General features: G+C 38.7%; 1 protein-coding gene and 1 long non-coding RNA gene across 4 annotated transcripts in view; one reads left to right on the top strand and one right to left on the bottom strand.

Moving 5' to 3' along the window:
- LOC109550252 (uncharacterized) overlaps positions 1-16,960 on the bottom strand; it is a 272,632-nt gene that overhangs the window by 131,143 nt on the left and 124,529 nt on the right. The window contains exon 4 of one of the 3 annotated variants that reach the window (XR_012327549.1): positions 10,103-10,173. The exons of the other annotated variants lie outside the window; for them this stretch is intronic. This is a non-coding gene — a long non-coding RNA (uncharacterized lncRNA). The remainder of the gene's footprint in view (positions 1-10,102; positions 10,174-16,960) is intronic. 3 annotated transcript variants of the gene reach the window in all.
- UBL3 (ubiquitin like 3) overlaps positions 1,051-16,960 on the top strand; it is a 70,113-nt gene continuing 54,203 nt past the window's right edge. The window contains exon 1 of the mRNA XM_019936796.3: positions 1,051-1,832. Within this exon, the coding sequence (XP_019792355.1) occupies positions 1,806-1,832 (27 nt within the window). The 5' untranslated portion in view covers positions 1,051-1,805. The remainder of the gene's footprint in view (positions 1,833-16,960) is intronic.

The raw sequence follows: 16,960 nt of genomic DNA, 5'->3' as shown, positions 1-16,960 counted from the left end.
CAATTACATCTTGAGTTAAATAGAATTTCAGGGCTAGCCTGGTAAACTGGCGAATCCTCATGTAGTTTGTAGTAGCTATTTCCTGATAGAGATTTAGCCTCATACACTATCGTATCTAATACACTTTTTGGTTCATACACTATTTCATCTAATGCAGTTTTTGGTAATTTCAATTAACTAGATTGTAGCTTTATGGGCCTGGGTCTTCAAGAAACATATGTTCCAACATTCTCCCTGCTTAACTATATCCTTACTCTTGTTGAACTTCTATGACCTTATTGGAAATCAATGCTTCTGATCTTCCAAATGTATTGTTGAGGAGAGAACTAGACGAAATCACTATACAAAATGCTTTGAGATTGCAGGATGTGGAGAGCGTGCTATCCTTAAAAATGAATGGTTCTGCTTGGAGGTAAACCATGTTTTAACTCTGCGTGTATATTGTGCACGAGGGAATTTCCCTGTGCAGAATAATTTTCGCCCAATAATTCGCACGATCACAGCACTTCTGGTAGCAGGTATCTCCTAACTTCCCTGCAGCAGCTTGGCTAAAGCGAGCTTTCCTCTCCTAGCAACTGTTGCTAGGAGGGGCGTGGCTTCGGAGTCGGGCGAGGACGCGTTAGGCGGCCCGCTCCCTCCGCACCGCCCCCCCCGGCGTAGACTACACTTCCCGTGATGCTCGAGGGTGGTCTCCGTAGTGACGCCTTTGGTGTTCGCGGAGGGGGAGGGGGAGAAGGAAGGCGGGGGCGGTGGCTGCGAGTGGGGGGCCGTGCTCTTCCCATGTCCCCGACTCGCGCTCCGGCAGCTGCCGCCGCCGCCGCCGCCGCCGCCGCCGCCATGTTGGCTTGAGGGGCGATGACAGGAGGCGGCTGCGGCGTCGGGTACTGAAAAGTGGAGGAGGAGGAGGAGGAGGAGGAGGAGAGACAGAGCTCTGAGAGGAAGCGGTTCCCGGGCTGAGGAGAGGAAGGACCCGGGCTCTTCCGGGGCCCAGCCGAAGTCGGCGTCGCGGGGAGCTCGCGAGGCCGGGGAGGGGAGGGGAAGGCGGAGCCGGGGGAGGCGGAGGCGAGAGAGGAGCGCCGGGAAGCCGGAGACTATGTGTCCTGAGCCCCGCGGCTGCCCGGAGGCGCCCGCGGCCTGAGCCCCGACGGGCCGTTGGGTCTCCTGCCGGGCCGAGCGCCCCGCTTTCCCCGCTCGCCGCCCCGGCTCTCCGGCCCGGGCTTGCGCTTCGGCTGCCAACGAGTTAAATGCCCTTGAGCGCGGGTTTCCGCGGCCCGGCTGGCAACGCCGGCCGCGCGAGTTGAGCCGTTTCCCCGCGCCGTCCGCCGGGGGACGCGTCCATGTGTAGCCACATAGTTATCTGTGTACCGCGGCGCCGGGGCATTCTCCTGCTTAATGAAGACTCGACTTGGGAGCAAGTGTGAATCACTGCCGGGCTGGGAAAGGAGGAAGACGATTTAACCCCCTCCCACCCCGCTCCATGTCCGTGTGTCACTCGGCTCGGTCCACCTGGCGCGGCCGGTCCTGGGGCTGCTGCTGCTGACGACGACGACGGGGCTGCTACCCCAGGAGTTCCCTCCTGGTCTGGCCACACCGCTCGCGGCGATTGTTCCTCTTCGCTCGGAACCTCGGCCCGGCCGGCACTTTGGCTCCGAAAGAACTTATTTTAGGGGGAAGCACATCTCGAACCAGTCAAGATCGTGAAGGTTGATTTCTGTAGCTCGAAGATTTCTCTTTTTTGTTTGTTGTTGTCTCTTTTTGATTTTTTTTTCGGCGTAAACATCTGGGTATATATATCAAACGGCAAGATGTCCAGTAATGTCCCGGCGGATATGGTAAGTGAAGGATAAGAGTTACGACACCCTTTGATTTAATTGTGGTTTCCAGTCTTATTAAATCAGGATACAGGCGTGGGGTGAAGGTTTGCGGGGGACTCTTGAAAAGCCACGGTGCTGGGGGATCTGGAGAAGTTGGAGGGTCTGGTGTCCCTCTTGAGAAAGTACTGCTTTTAATGCAGATTTTTCTCATTTGTGTTTTCTAAATGATTAAAGACAATGGAGAAGTTGGGAACATGTAGCAAGGTAGCCTGAAGTGGAGAAAATCTCTTCTTCTTTGCTAGAAGCCTCTGAACACTTGTGTCTTTAAAGCTTCTGAAAACGTCAGTGGCAGTGGGCAGAGCGTCCCTGCTAGATACAGAGGTGGACAGGAAAACGGGGATCGTGCTCGGTGGCACTGATCATTAACGCAGTAGGTAGAAGCTTGATATTTCCAAAAACAGGGACGTGTTATCTCTTGGAGAGAAACTTGACCAGAATTTGCTGTGAGCTTTTTGAAACGTATGGGTGAGCAAGTATGGCAACAAATATTAAGACGTTTTGGAATTTTGACAAATCTAGGCTGGCTGTATTTTGGTACTTTGAATGAATATTCCAGGACTTTTAGTACCAAATATTTAGTAGTATTACATCACTGGACTTTTAAAAGCTCATAAAACATATTATTGATTGAGCCTTCATATTGGAATGTTAAGAACCTGAAACAAAAAGTACTCTGCATAAAGGTTAAGGATATGAGACTGTTGACTAACAGGAACTGTGTAGGTTTACAGTGCTGGGAGGTGGGTTTGTATGAGTGTGAAATTACACTTTGCTGTCCTAGGGACAAACGTAATGCAATTAACAGGAAGGTGAATAATCTTGTTTGTGAAAGAATTGAAGTTAACATAGTTATGCTCACTTACATGAAGTTAATTAACATTTGAGTGTTTGTATATTTCAGCGAAAAAACAAAATTGAACTTTCCTGGTGATTAAATTTTAAAATGACAGATGTTTCAATAAGAGTGAACCTCATTTACAGGCTGTAAAATAAAAATTAAATGGCTCTAACTGGCATAATTTGACCTTGGTTTAAAGACTTTTTGCTAGCGTTTGATTTCCCTTTTAGTGCACTATTTAAATGCAAAGGAACCACAGTGTTCTGTCTCTAGGGTGGCCGCATAGCAACCTTACACTCTCCTTCCGGATTCTTAAAACTCGAGCATTGTCCTTTTAGTTTTCCCTTCCCTCCTGGTGTGCACACCGGAGAATAGTCTCCGGCCTGCTTAAGGATAGCTGGACTTGATTTCCTCCACCCTACTCGCGAAGTTGCCTGGAGAGGTCTCTGGACGGGGCTGGAAAATGCTCTTTCCTCTGTTGGATAATTGCTCTGTGGGCTCATCACCTCCAGCAAAGATTGGCTCTCTCTCTAAAGCCTCCATCTTATATCATCATGTGCACTGTGAGATGTGATCACCCTTCGTACTATTTATCTGTCACAGAAGTTGTCGTGAAATAGATTTGTGTCATTAAAACAGTGCCACAACTTTATTTAGGCCCAGTGATGAAGAAAAGCTGGAATGCGGGTAGCATCAGTCACAAATTGAGATGATTTGGGGAATACTGTTTCCAAGTCAGAGAGAAGGTTTGGAAGCTAGTGTTCGTATCAGGGGACCGGGAAGTAGTGCAAGGTTTTATTAATAGCTGCAGTTATAAAATACAACTATTTCTGTTTCAGACTGTATTTTAAGGCCTTGATGATTCTTTGGTGCTTTGAGATCCCGTGATTAAAGGTGATATGCAAGGGCAAAGCAGTATTATGTAATAAACATATAATGCCCTGGTGATGCTATTTCAGAGTGTATCTAAGGTACAGCTCAGATTAGATGGTTCTGAATATTTTTTATGTGTCATTTTCTAGCTGTCCAACTTGTTGGAGGTCTTGAGGGCTTTTTCCAGCGTTAAAACCTTTTAAACCTTCATTTGCTAGTACTTACATTGCATTTTTGCTTAAGAAGTGCCTTTATTTGATATGTACCTAGAATCCTCAACTTCTTGAAATATGACATGATAAATACTGGTTGAAAGTTGTCGATTAAATGCTTCATATTTGTTCAACTTTTTATTATCAGTAATTGACAATCTGCATTTACATCTGTGACTTAAAGTGAGAAGACTTTTACCACTCTTGGAGAGCGTCAGCCGGTCCACTCCCACCTCTTTCCACACTCTGACATTTCCCTTGAAGTACAACTCTAAAGTGATCAGGATACACACTCTTGCAAGTACGAATACATACATTTTTGCTAGATGCAGTAAAAATGTCAAGTTTCTCAGTGGCGACAGTTCGTATGTGCTATTTAGAAACAAATGTTACGCTGTTTCACGTGTTAACGGTGCCTGTCAGTTGTATAGGAAAATCCTGTTTAGGAGACGAGGTGGGGCAGTGAAGTTATAACCCCTGTCATGTTTTCATTGGAGATAGTTCATAAATGAGCTATAATAATTGCTAAATCATTTGATGTTTTTGGTAAAGTCTTCTTACGGCAATTATTTTGACTCTAAAATCGATTTTTTAGCGTCACTTTTTTATTTTGTAAATATAACTAACATTTAAAATTTATTTTTAAACATTCAGTAAATTTTTTTGTTGACCATAAGTAGTCTCTTTTTCTTACAATCCAAATTTAGCAAGTCAGTCTTTTGAGGATGGGTGGGAGTGGTATCCCCCGTGAATGGATTTGCTAGATTCTTTACAAAAATAATTTGCAGTTGATACTTTTCCAATGAACATTCTGTAAAGATGGCCTATAAATTATATAAATGTGTTTACTTAAAATGTTGGCTTTTCCTTTGCTAAGAGTGATTGAGTTTGAACTAGGAGATTTACTAACATTCCAGTGTAATAACTTATTTGTGAGAAAAATATGAAAATATCTGAACAGAATATCATTATAATACATTGTGTTTAAATGATTCATTTTTTTCGCCTCAGCGCAAATCATAGTTTATGATGGGCAATATTCACTGCTTATAATTGTAGCATGAATTATGTTAATGACTTAGGTTTTTCTGAAAGAAAATGTTTACTCTTTCTGTTAGTAATAAAGCCTAAGGCTGGGTGGATAAGCTGGTAATTTTCTGGATTTGGAAAGTTATCAAGAAATAAATTATTGTATTCATAAAACTATTATATAAGACATTTGAACTACAATTTAGAGCTTTGGACTGAAAGTATACTTTATGATATCTGTAAAATTGAAAACCCTACCTAAGAGAGACATTGACAATTAGTGTGAGAATAATGGCAAAGCAATTTTGGTTATTCAAAATGTTTTAGATGATAAAATACAGGAAAACCGTGTATCTTTTAAAACTATTAATGTAAAATTGTAGCAGATGTAACCATTTTTAGTCTGGGGTTAAGTGAGCTAATGATAATTTGAGTTTTTTCAGTGCTTAATGAATATTTTTATTGTAATGTCATATCTGTAACATTTGTGGAAGAAATGTTGGAGCCCTCTAGTGGACAGGAAATTATTAAAATGAATTTCTTTTCAAACAAGTTTTATCACTTTTCCAAGTTAAAAATGACAGATATAGATTATGCCAGGGGAAAATGTCATGCTCGTTAAAGGTCTAGAGAATAGAAAAATTTTAACTTTGAAGAAAGGGTGTATTAAGATCTAATGCCCAAGCAAGGCAAAAACAACAAATAACATACAAGGGACTCCCCATAAGGTTAACAGCTGATCTTTCAGCAGAAACTGTGCAAGCCAGAAGGGAGTGGCAGGAACTATTTAAAGTGATGAAAGGGAAAAACCTACAACCAAGATTACCCAGCAAGGATCTCATTCAGATTCGATGGAGAAATTAAAACCTTTACAGACTAGCAAAAGCTAGGAGAATTCAATACCACCAAACCAGCTTTACAACAAATGCTAAAGGAACTTCTCTAGGCAGGAAACACAAGAGAAGGGAAAGACCTACAATAACGAACCCAAAACAGTTAAGAAAATGGTAATAGGAACATACATATTGATAACTGCCTTAAATTTAAATGGATTAAGTGCTCCAACCAAAAGACATAGACTGGCCGAATGGATACAGAAGCAAGACCCGTATATATGCTGTCCATAAGAGACCCACTTCAGACCTAGGGACACCTACAGACTGAAAATGAGGGGATGGAAAAAGATATTCCATGCAAATGGAAATCAAAAGAAAGCCGGACTAGCAATTCTCATATCAGACAAAATAGACTTCAGAATAAAACCTATTACAAGAGACAAAGAAGGACACTACATAATGATGAAGGGATCAATCCAAGAAGAAGATATGACAATTCTAAATATGCACCCAACATAGGAGCACCTCAATACATAAGGCAAATGCTAACAGCCATAAAAGGGGAAATCGACAGTAACACAGTCATAGTAGGGGACTTTAACACCCCACTTTCACCAATGGACAGATCATCCAAGATGAAAATAAATAAGGAAACACAAGCTTTAAGTGATACATTAAACAAGATGGACTTAATTGATATTTATAGGACATTCCATCCAAAAACAACAGAATACACTTTCTTCTCAAGTGCTCATGGAACATTCTCCAGGATCATATCTTGGGCCACAAATCAAGCCTTGGTAAATTTAAGAAAATAGAAATCGTATCAAGTATCTTTTCCGACCACAATGCTATGAGACTAGATATCAATTACAGGAAAACATCTGTAAAAAATACAAACACATGGAGGCTAAACAATACACTACTAAATAATCAAGAGATCACTGAAGAACTCAAAGAGGAAATCAAAAAATACCTAGAAACAAATGACAATGAAAACGTGATGACCCAAAAACCTATAGGATGCAGCAAAAGCAGTTCTAAGAGGGAAGTTTATGGCAATACAGTCCTACCTCAAGAAACAAGAAACATCTCAAATAAACAACCTAACCTTACACCTAAAGCAATTCGAGAAAGAAGAACAAAAAACCCCCAAAGTTAGCAGAAGGAAAGAAATTATAAAGATCAGATCAGCAATAAATGAAAAAGAAATGAAGGAAACGATAGCAAAGATCAATAAAACTAAAAGCTGGTTCTTTGAGAAGATAAACAAAATTGATAAACCATTAGCCAGACTCATCAAGAAGAAAAGGGAGAAGACTCAACAGAATTAGAAATGAAAAAGGAGAAGTAACAGCTGACATTGCAAAATACAAAGGATCATGGGCGATTACTACAAGCAACTATATGCTAATAGAATAGACAACCTGGAAGAAATGGACAAATTCTTAGAAAAGTACAACCTTCTGAGACTGAACCAGGAACAAATAGAAAATATAAACAGACCAATCACCAGCACTGAAATTGAGACTGTGATTAAAAATCTTCCAGCAAACAAAAGCCCAGGACCAGATGACTTCACAGGCGAATTCTATCAAACATTTAGAGAAGAGCTAACACCTATCCTTCTCAAACTCTTCCAAACTATAGCAGAGGGAGGAACACTCCCAAACTCATTCTACGAGGCCACCATCAGCGATACCAAAACCAGACAAAGATGTCACAAAGAAAGAAAACTACAGGCCAATATCCCTAATGAACATAGATGCAGAAAATCCTCAACAAAATACTAGCAAACAGAATCCAACAGCACATTAAAAGGATCATACACCATGATCAAGTGGGGTTTATCCCTGGAATGCAAGAATTCTTCAGTATATGCAAATCAATCAATGTGATAAACCATATTAACAAGTTGAAGGAGAAAAACCATATGATCATCTCAATAGATGCAGAAAAAGCTCTTGACAAAATTCAACACCCATGTATGATAAAAACCCTCCAGAAAGTAGGCGTAGAGGGAACTTACCTCAACAGAATAAAGGCCATATATGACAAACCCACAGCCAACATCATTCTCAGTGGTGAAAAGCTGAAACCATTTCCTATAAGATCGGGAATAAGACAAGGTTGTCCACTCTCACCACTGTTATTCAACACAGTTTTGGAAGTTTTAGCCACAGCAGTCAGAGAAGAAAAAGAAATAAAAGGAATACAAATCGGAAAAGAAGAAGTAAAGCTGTCACTGTTTGCAGATGACATGATACTATACATAGAGAATCCTAAAGATGCTACCAGAAAACTCCTAGAGCTAATCAATGAATTTGGTAAAGTAGCAGGATACAAAATTAATGCACAGAAATCTCTTGCATTCCTATACACTAATGATGAAAAATCTGAAAGAGAAATTAAGGAAACACTCCCATTTACCATTGCAACAAAAAGAATAAAATATCTAGGAATAAACCTACCTAAGGAGACAAAAGACCTGTATGCAGAAAACTGTAAGACACTGATGAAAGAAATTAAAGATGATACAAATAGATGGAGAGATATACCATGTTCTTGGATTGGAAGAATGAACACTGTGGAAATGACTATACTACCCAAAGCAATCTACAGATTCAATGCAATCCCTATCAAACTACCAATGGCATTTTTCAGAGAACTAGAAGAAAAATTGCACAATTTGTATGGAAACACGAAAGACTCCGAATAGTCAAAGCAATCTTGAGAACGGAGCTGGAGGAATCAGGCTCCCAGACTTCAGACTATACTACAAAGCTACAGTAATCAAGACACTTTGGTACTGGCACAAAAACAGAAATCTAGATCAATGGAACAGGATAGAAAGCCCAGAGATAAACCCACGCACATATGGTCACCTTATTTTTGATAAAGGAGGCAAGAATATACAATGGAGAAAAGACAGCCTCTTTGATAAGTGGTGCTGGGAAAACTGCACAGCTACATGTAAAAGAATGAAATTAGAACACTCCCTAACACCATACACAAAAATAAACTCCAGATGGATTAAGGACCTAAATGTAAGGCCAGACACTATAAAACTCTTAGAGGAAAACATAGGCTGAACACTCTATGACATAAATCACAGCAAGATCCTTTTTGACCCACCCCCTAGATAAATGGAAATAAAAACAAAAATAAACAAATGGGACCTAATGAAACTTAAAAGCTTTTGCACAGCAAAGGAAACCATAGACAAGACGAAAATACAACCCTCAGAATGGGAGAAAATATTTGCAAATGAAGCAGCTGACAAAGGATTAATCTCCAAAATTTACACGTAGCTCATGCAGCTCAATATCAAAAAACCAAAAAAACCCAATCCTAAAATGGGCAGAAGACCTAAATAGACATTTCTCCAAAGAAGATATACAGATTGCCAACAAACACATGAAAGGATGCTCAACATCACTAATCACTGAGAAATGCAAATCAAAACTACAATGAGGTATCACCTCATACCAGTCAGAATGGGCATCATCAAAAAATCTATGAAGAATAAATGCTGGAGAGGGTGTGGAGAAAAGGGAACCCTCTTTCACTGTTGGTGGGAATGTAAATTGATACAGCCACTATGGAGAACAGTGTGGAGGTTCCTTAAAAAGCTAAAAATAGAACTACCATATGACCCAGCCATCCCACTACTGGGCATATACCCTGAGAAAACCATAATTCAAAAAGAGTCATGTACCACAATGTTCATTGCAGCTCTATTTACAATAGCCAGGACGAAAACCATAATTCAAAAAGAGTCATGTACCACAATGTTCATTGCAGCTCTATTTACAATATCCATTCATCTACGTGTCCATCGACAGATGAATGGATAAAGAAGATGTGGCACATATACACAATGGAATATTACTCAGCCATAAAAAGAAACGAAATTGAGTTATTTGTAGTCAGGTGGATGGACCTAGAAACTCATACAGAGTGAAGTAAGTCAGAAAGAGAAAAACAAATACCGTATACTAACACATATATATGGAATCTAAAAAATAATAATAAAAAAAGCTTCTGAAGAACCTAGGAGCAGGACAGGAATAAAGGCGCAGATGTAAAGAATGGACTTGAGGACACAGGGAGGGGGAAGGGTAAGCTGGGATGAACTGAGAGAGTGGCATGGACATATATACGCTACCAAATGTAAAATAGATAGCTAGTGGGAAGCAGCCACATAGCACAGGGAGATCAGCTCGGTGCTTTGTGACCACCTAGAGGGGTGGGATAGGGAAGGTGGGAGGGAGACACAAGAGGGAGGAGATACGGGGTTGTGTGTATGTGTATAGCTGATTCACTTTGTTGTAAAGCAGAAACTGACACACCATTGTGAAGCAATTATACTCCAATAAAGATGTTAAAAAAAAAATCCCCCCCCAAAAGATGTAATGCACAGATTTTCTCTTTACTTACAGCTCTTCTTAATTTTTCATTCTCTTGGTGGAACTTCTTATTCCCAGTATAAGTTGGGGGGTTCTATGAAGCTAAAGGGTAGATAGTACCATTTATGTATATATACTTATACACACACACACACACACACACACACGTAGGTGACTTGATGAACGGCTTATTAATTAACATATCTCTTATGGAGTGTTTCTCTAAATTGTTTTACTTGAATGTGTCTTAAATTTGGTGTTCTGAATTAGGCATTTTTATTGAGAAAACAAATGACACATTATTTCCCTCTTCTTTGAATGCCTTTTCCTTTCTAGCTCTGAATCCTACTCCAGCTCATGTCCCTCTCCTGTGAAAACGGTTTTTAGTTCATTCTACTCCACAGTGATCTTTCCTTCCTGTGAACCATTTTCTGTCAGTGTATTTCAGATTCTTACGTGATGTCAAATTTACATGAATATGTGTCTTACCTTTATTAGATCTCCTGTAATTTCTGAAACAGAATAGACATTTAAAAACTGTTGAGGGGCTTCCCTGGTGGCGCAGTGGATGGGAGTGCGCCTGCCGATGCGGGGGATAACTACGGGTTCGTGCCTCGGTCCGGGAAGATCCCACGTGCCGCGGAGCTGCTGGGCCCGTGAGCCATGGCTGCTGGGCCTGCATGTCAGGAGCCTGTGCTCCACAGCGAGAGGGGCCGCGGCAGTGGGAGGCCTGCGTACCGCAAAAAAAACAAACAACAACAAAAAAAACTGTTGAGAGTTTTCTTGACTCCTAAAGCATTACTCTCTCTGTTACTTATGGGAAAGGTAAATATTGTCCCATACTACTACTATTTCTAATAATGGTGTTAAATATGAAGTCTGTGATGTCTGCTTCTATTACTATTTGGAATATGAAAAATATATTTTTAGTGTAAGGCTTGAAGTTATTTTAAATGATCGATAAAGTACTGATGGCTCTACTGGTTTTCATAACATGGAACAGTAAATATGATTTAGGAGACTGAAGTATATACTCCTTAAATATGCTCTAAGAATTCCTCTCATTCTGAGGGGGGAAAAACTGAAAGTGACTAGAATTCATGGTAACTAAAAACCGTGGGTAATAAATTTTTTTGAATCAGTAAATTTTTTGAATACCTAAAGGTTGTTTTGGGGAATATCCCAATTTATTTTGGATTACTGTCCTATTTGCTTACGTGTAATATGCTACGCATAATTTACTTTCCGTGACTTAGAGCCATCATTTGAATAATATTGATTCACTTCAGTGAAGTTCATTGACTCCTTTACTGTGTAATCATTATTCTATAAACTATAGCTGTCATACCCTCAGCATCTAATATAGATTGTGAAGCCTTATGCCCCTTCACTACTAGTAATTTACAAAGTGAGATGAGGCAAGTCAGTTGCGATGTGAGAATAAAAATATTAGAACTTCTAGTTGTTATTTTGTGCTCCAAAAAGAGGGAAGAATTGAGGTTTTGAATTAAAATATGGATTGGATCTGAAAAAGCCTCGAGGCTTTTCTAGGTCCACGTTCTCATGAGCATGGTTTGCTGGGGGAAGGTGTGGGAATTTTGTAATGTGGAGAACAAAAGCAGCACCATGAGTTTCTCAAAGTTTCTACAGCTTTTCTGTCATAGTGTATTATATAGTTACTTTTAAAAATAGGGGAGCAGAGGTTCACTGTCAAAGTACTTAAAGAATTGTAGAACTCAAAGCTGAATTACACATTTTTATTTTACGAAAGATGAACATTTTAGATACTGATCTTTTCCATGATGGCAAGAAGGTATCAATAGTATGCTACCTGGCAGATAATTTTTTTTTTTTTTGCGGTACGCGGGCCTGTCACTGTTGTGGACTCTCAGGTTGCGGAGCACAGGCTCCGGACGCGCAGGCTCAGCGGCCACGGCTCACGGGCCCAGCCGCTCTGCGGCATGTGGGATCTTCCCGGACCGGGGCACGAACCCGCGTCCCCTGCATCGGCAGGCGGACTCTCAACCTCTGCGCCACCAGGGAAGCCCAGCAAATAATTTTTAGAAAACAATTAGTTGTCTCTTTAAGGCAAAATTGACATTTTTAACCAGTAAGTGAAAAAAATACCTGCTTTTCAGAAGTGTTATGGAGAGAACATTTGAAAACATGTTTAGATTTTTCCAGTCTGTTGAAAAATCTTCCTCATAGAGAATTTCAGTGGGCTTTAGACCCGTTTATTAGAAACGTAAAAAGCAACACATTTTCCTTAGTTTGCAAAAATATCTGACTGACATCAGGTAAAATAAAATTGTGATAACATTGACATCAAGAAACTGACTTTTAACAAAGACTTGTGCATATTTAGTGATACAATAGAAAAGTGATATGATTTTGTGAACCAGTAAGTGACATAGCGTTCTGTATGGATCTATGCATTTGTGAGCTAGGTTTTTCAGTTACGACTTGACTTCTCTTAAAACCAAATTTCAGAGTACATTGAACTTTACAAAAGGGGAAAGCAAGATTTTAAAAAATAGGCGTATTCAGTAACAGTGCTCTTACTTAGTATGTTAACAGTAATAGTATTTTTAGTGATTGCAGTATTAAAACAGATAATGTTTAAAATAGTTAATAATTAAAACAATATTTTAATATTTTAATTCTGTTTTAGTATATGTTTTATAATAGACATAAAATATATGGTTTATAAATGAATATATATATTGGGAGTATATGCTGAAGTATTTTATAGTTGGGATGTTCAGTCAAAAAATTTTAGAAGTTGTGTGTAAGATGACTTAAGATTTCTAAGTATTTTAAGTTCTGTTTGATATTTATAGTTTTCCCATCTCCTGCCTTAAGCAATTACATTTTTCTGTGGTAAGTACCTATTCCTCTCTAACTTTTTACAGTTGCTGATTCTAATTTGCTGTGGGTGTGGAAACCAGATTTTCAAAGTTTATTAGAATAAAGTGTGTTAAAAATGAGCAAATGGTGTCCAAGTGAGATTTTTAGGAGTTCTTACGGTAAAGTGCATACTCTTTATTTCATGGACTCGATTATGTCTGTTTTGGTTGCTTAGAGTTCTGTTTACTTCAGGGCTTATCTTTTTTGGTTGTTAGCTGTGTTTTGCAGAGATGTAGATTCTTGCAGGGATGAACTAGGTAGATGATTAAAAAAATAAAATTACATGCGTAGCTTTATTTTGAGCTCATAGGGGAGAGATGCTAACATTTGTTGTGTACTAGCAGTTTCCCAGGCAGATGCTTGGCATTTTACAGGATAACATTTAGTTTAATCCTCTCAGTGACCCTGGATAAATAGGTTGGTATATAGAAAAAGAAGCAGCTATTACCCACCAGGAGAAGACCACCAGGAATACATCTGTAGTGGAACGAGTCAGGTTTATTGACTTGCTGCGGCGAGGAGGAGCCTGTGCCTGAGCGGCCACGCAATCTCCTGAAAGGGTATCCGGAGAGGTTCTTGCTGGAGTTTGCACTGTGCCCAATGATTCTGATGAGAGAGCAGGGAAGTGGAGACTAGCTCTGGACTGAATGCTGCGTGCACAAAGTGGAAGTGGGTTGGTAATCAGATCTTTCAGCTGTCTTTGTTTAGGAGTCAGGAGAAAGGAAGGGGGCTGGGGGAGAGTGTTGGTCATTTTGGAGCTGTAGAGTGGCCCTGGGAGAGTTTATTACCTGGTGGTCTTCTGTTGGCTTTGTCTGTCTCTGTCTTTTAGAGGCATCACAGTGTGATTGTCAGCAGAGCTGTTTTTACTTTCTCACAGCCTAGGTTCAGAGAGGGTAAGGAACTTCTTTGGAATCGGGAGTAGCTAGGAAAATGCAGAGCTAGGGTAGGAATTTGGGTCTCATGGCAACAGTGATAAACACACTAAGCCCTTTCCCCCTACCATACCTGAGCAGACAGTGCTAAATCCCTTAGGCACTCCTTCCTAAGCAAAATACCTCAGGTTCCCTCCCCAAACCTTGTTCCAGGTATGCTTGCAAAATACTATGTAACCTCTGGGTTGGAATGATTTTAATGCAGGTGGATTTTCTTATTAGTTGCTAAAATTAAAGGGAGTTTTCTTTAAACTTGTTGGAATTTTGAGTCCTCTTATATTTATATTATACAATAGAACTTTTTCCTATAAACTTACCACTTTGAATGCAGACTATTATTGTTTTATATATATATATACATACATATATACACACACACACACACACACACACACACACACACACACATATACACACACACACACAACACATAGATTGATTTAGTGCTTTTAGGGTATTTTGTTTTTGTCTTCATACTAGTATAACTGCTTATGTATGATGCAGATCTCTGTTGATAGATTCAAATCTAGTAGCATTTTTTTATGGTCTAAATAAAATATATACTTGGGCAATTTTCTTTGACTAGATTTTGAGAAGAAAGTGTTCTTTCTGCTGAAGAAAATTGTCTTAAGTTACGCATTATATCTTTTGTTAATGAACATAAATTAAGATGGCAACTCATTATGCCTAGACAAAATGTTCTCTCATGATATGTTTAATTTTCTTCACTTTCATATAAAATTAGTCTTTTTGCCTTAGAAATACTCGTGCTTTTGTATCCTGCTTTTTTCATTTAGTCATATATCATTAACAGTTACCCATACAAACAAGTTATAGAACCATATTATATTATAATTTTGAACTGATTCTGATAAGTGTACATAAATTGTTTAGCTATTCCATATTCATATAGCATTTAAAAGCTATTATAAACAGTGTCATAATACATATCTTAGAGTATATCTCTGTGCCTTGTCTGATTATTGTCTTAGGATAAAATGCTTGAATGTAGTTGCTGTGTGTTTAGATATGTGTTTAAAATTGGGGGGATGGGGGAGGGATACACATTTACTAATTTTAAAGCATCCTTGAATTTCTGGATAAACCTAACTTTTTCACTATACATTATCTTCTTAATATGCTAGAATATATTTCGTTTACATTGCATTTTTGTTCATGAAAAGGATTGACGAGTAATTTTTAATTTCTTGTAAAGTCTTTGACACTTTTAGGTATCAAGGTTATGCTGACTTCATAAAGTGACCTGGGAAATGTTTTCTGTTCTCTGAGTTTGTGAAAATTGATTTTATTGCATCCATAAATGTTTGGAAGAATTCACTGGTGAAGCCATTTGGAGTTTTCTTGTGGGAATTATTGATTCTGTTTCTTTAGTTCATGTAGGACTATTCACGTTTTCTATTACTTCTTTGTCAATTTTGACAAGATTTGCTTTTAAGGCATTTGTCTGTTTTATCTAAATTTTCCAATGTGGCTTACATTTTTTTACAGTATCCTTTCATTATCTTTTTAATGTTTGTAGTATCTGTAATGATATGTGCTTTTAAAATCTGATTGTTGGTAATTTGTGCTGCTTCTTGATCACCATTGATTTTCAAAGAGCCAATTTTCAGATTTAAAAAGTTCTTTATTTTCTATTAGGTTCTGCTTTTACTTTTATTTCTTTCCTTCTATTTCTTAAAAAAATTAATTTGCTGTTCTTTTTAAAGTTTGTTGAGATGGATACTCAAATCAGTAGTGATCAGTCTTCTCTTTTTAATGTATGCATTTAAGTCTATGAAATTTCCCTATAAGTGCAACTTTAGCTGGATCTCACGAGTCTGATATATCATATTTTTATTACTCAATTAGAATTGTTTTAAATTTTCCATTGTGGTTTCTTTGATGCATTGGTTATTTAGAAGTATATTGCATAATGTCTAAGCATTTGGGGATTTTCTAGCTATATTCTTATTGTTGATATCTAGTTTAATACTACTGTGGTCTAGGATCATTCTTTCTCTGATTTCAGTTGTTGGTAATTTGTTGACACTTGCTTTCTGGTCAGTGTTAGAAAATTAAGTGTGGTGTGATTAATATCATGTAAGTCAAGTTTATTAATCATGTTCAAATCGACTGTATCACTACCAACTTCTTTGTCTTTTTTATCACTTCATTGAGAGAAATGTGTTAAAATCTCCAACTGTGTGAGGATTCATCTATATGTCTTTTTAGTTCTCTCAAATTTTTGCCTTATATATTTTGAGGCCAAGTTCTTGGTTGCAAATAAATTTACAAATAAATTTGTTGTATCTTCCTGTTGGATTGATCCTTTTATCATTATCTCTAGTAATAATTTTTGCCTTAAAGTCTGGTTTTTTTGGATATTATATAGTACCTTTTTTTTTAACTTCTCTTTCCAGCTATTTCTTTAAAACCTTTCTTTGTCCTTATAGCTTAAGATGAATCTCTTTATGCATCATAGTTTTTTTTTTTTTATTGGAGTATAAATGCTTTGCAATGTTGTATTAGTTTATGCTGTGCAATGAAGTGAATCAGCTACATGTATACCTATAATCCCCTCCCTCTTGGACGTCCCTCCCACCCCCCACCCATCCCATCCATCTAGGTCATCACAGAGCACTGAGCTGAGTTTCCTGTGCTTTATAGTGTGTTCCCACTAGCTACTTATTTTACGCATGGTAGTGTATATATGTCACTCCTAACCTCCCAATTCGTCCCACCTTCCCCTTTCCCCACTGTGTCCACATGTCCGTTCTCTACGTCTTTTTGTCTGTTCCTACCCTGCAAATAGGTTCATATGTACCATTTTTCTAGATTCCACATATACGATATTTGTTTTTCTCTTTCTGTCTCACTTCACTCTGTATGACAGACTCTAGGTCCATTCACATCTCTACAGATGACCCAGTTTCGTTCCTTTTTATGGCTGAGTAATATTCCATTGTAAATACGTACCACATCTTCTTTATCCATTCGTCTGTCATTGGACATTTAGGTTGTTCCATATCCTGGCTATTGTAAATAGTGCA

This window comes from Tursiops truncatus, chromosome 18, assembly GCF_011762595.2.
Source record: "Tursiops truncatus isolate mTurTru1 chromosome 18, mTurTru1.mat.Y, whole genome shotgun sequence".
Lineage (NCBI taxonomy): Eukaryota > Metazoa > Chordata > Mammalia > Artiodactyla > Delphinidae > Tursiops > Tursiops truncatus.
The sequence above is the reverse complement of the archived record's forward strand: the minus strand, read 5'-3'. Positions and strand labels throughout refer to the sequence as shown.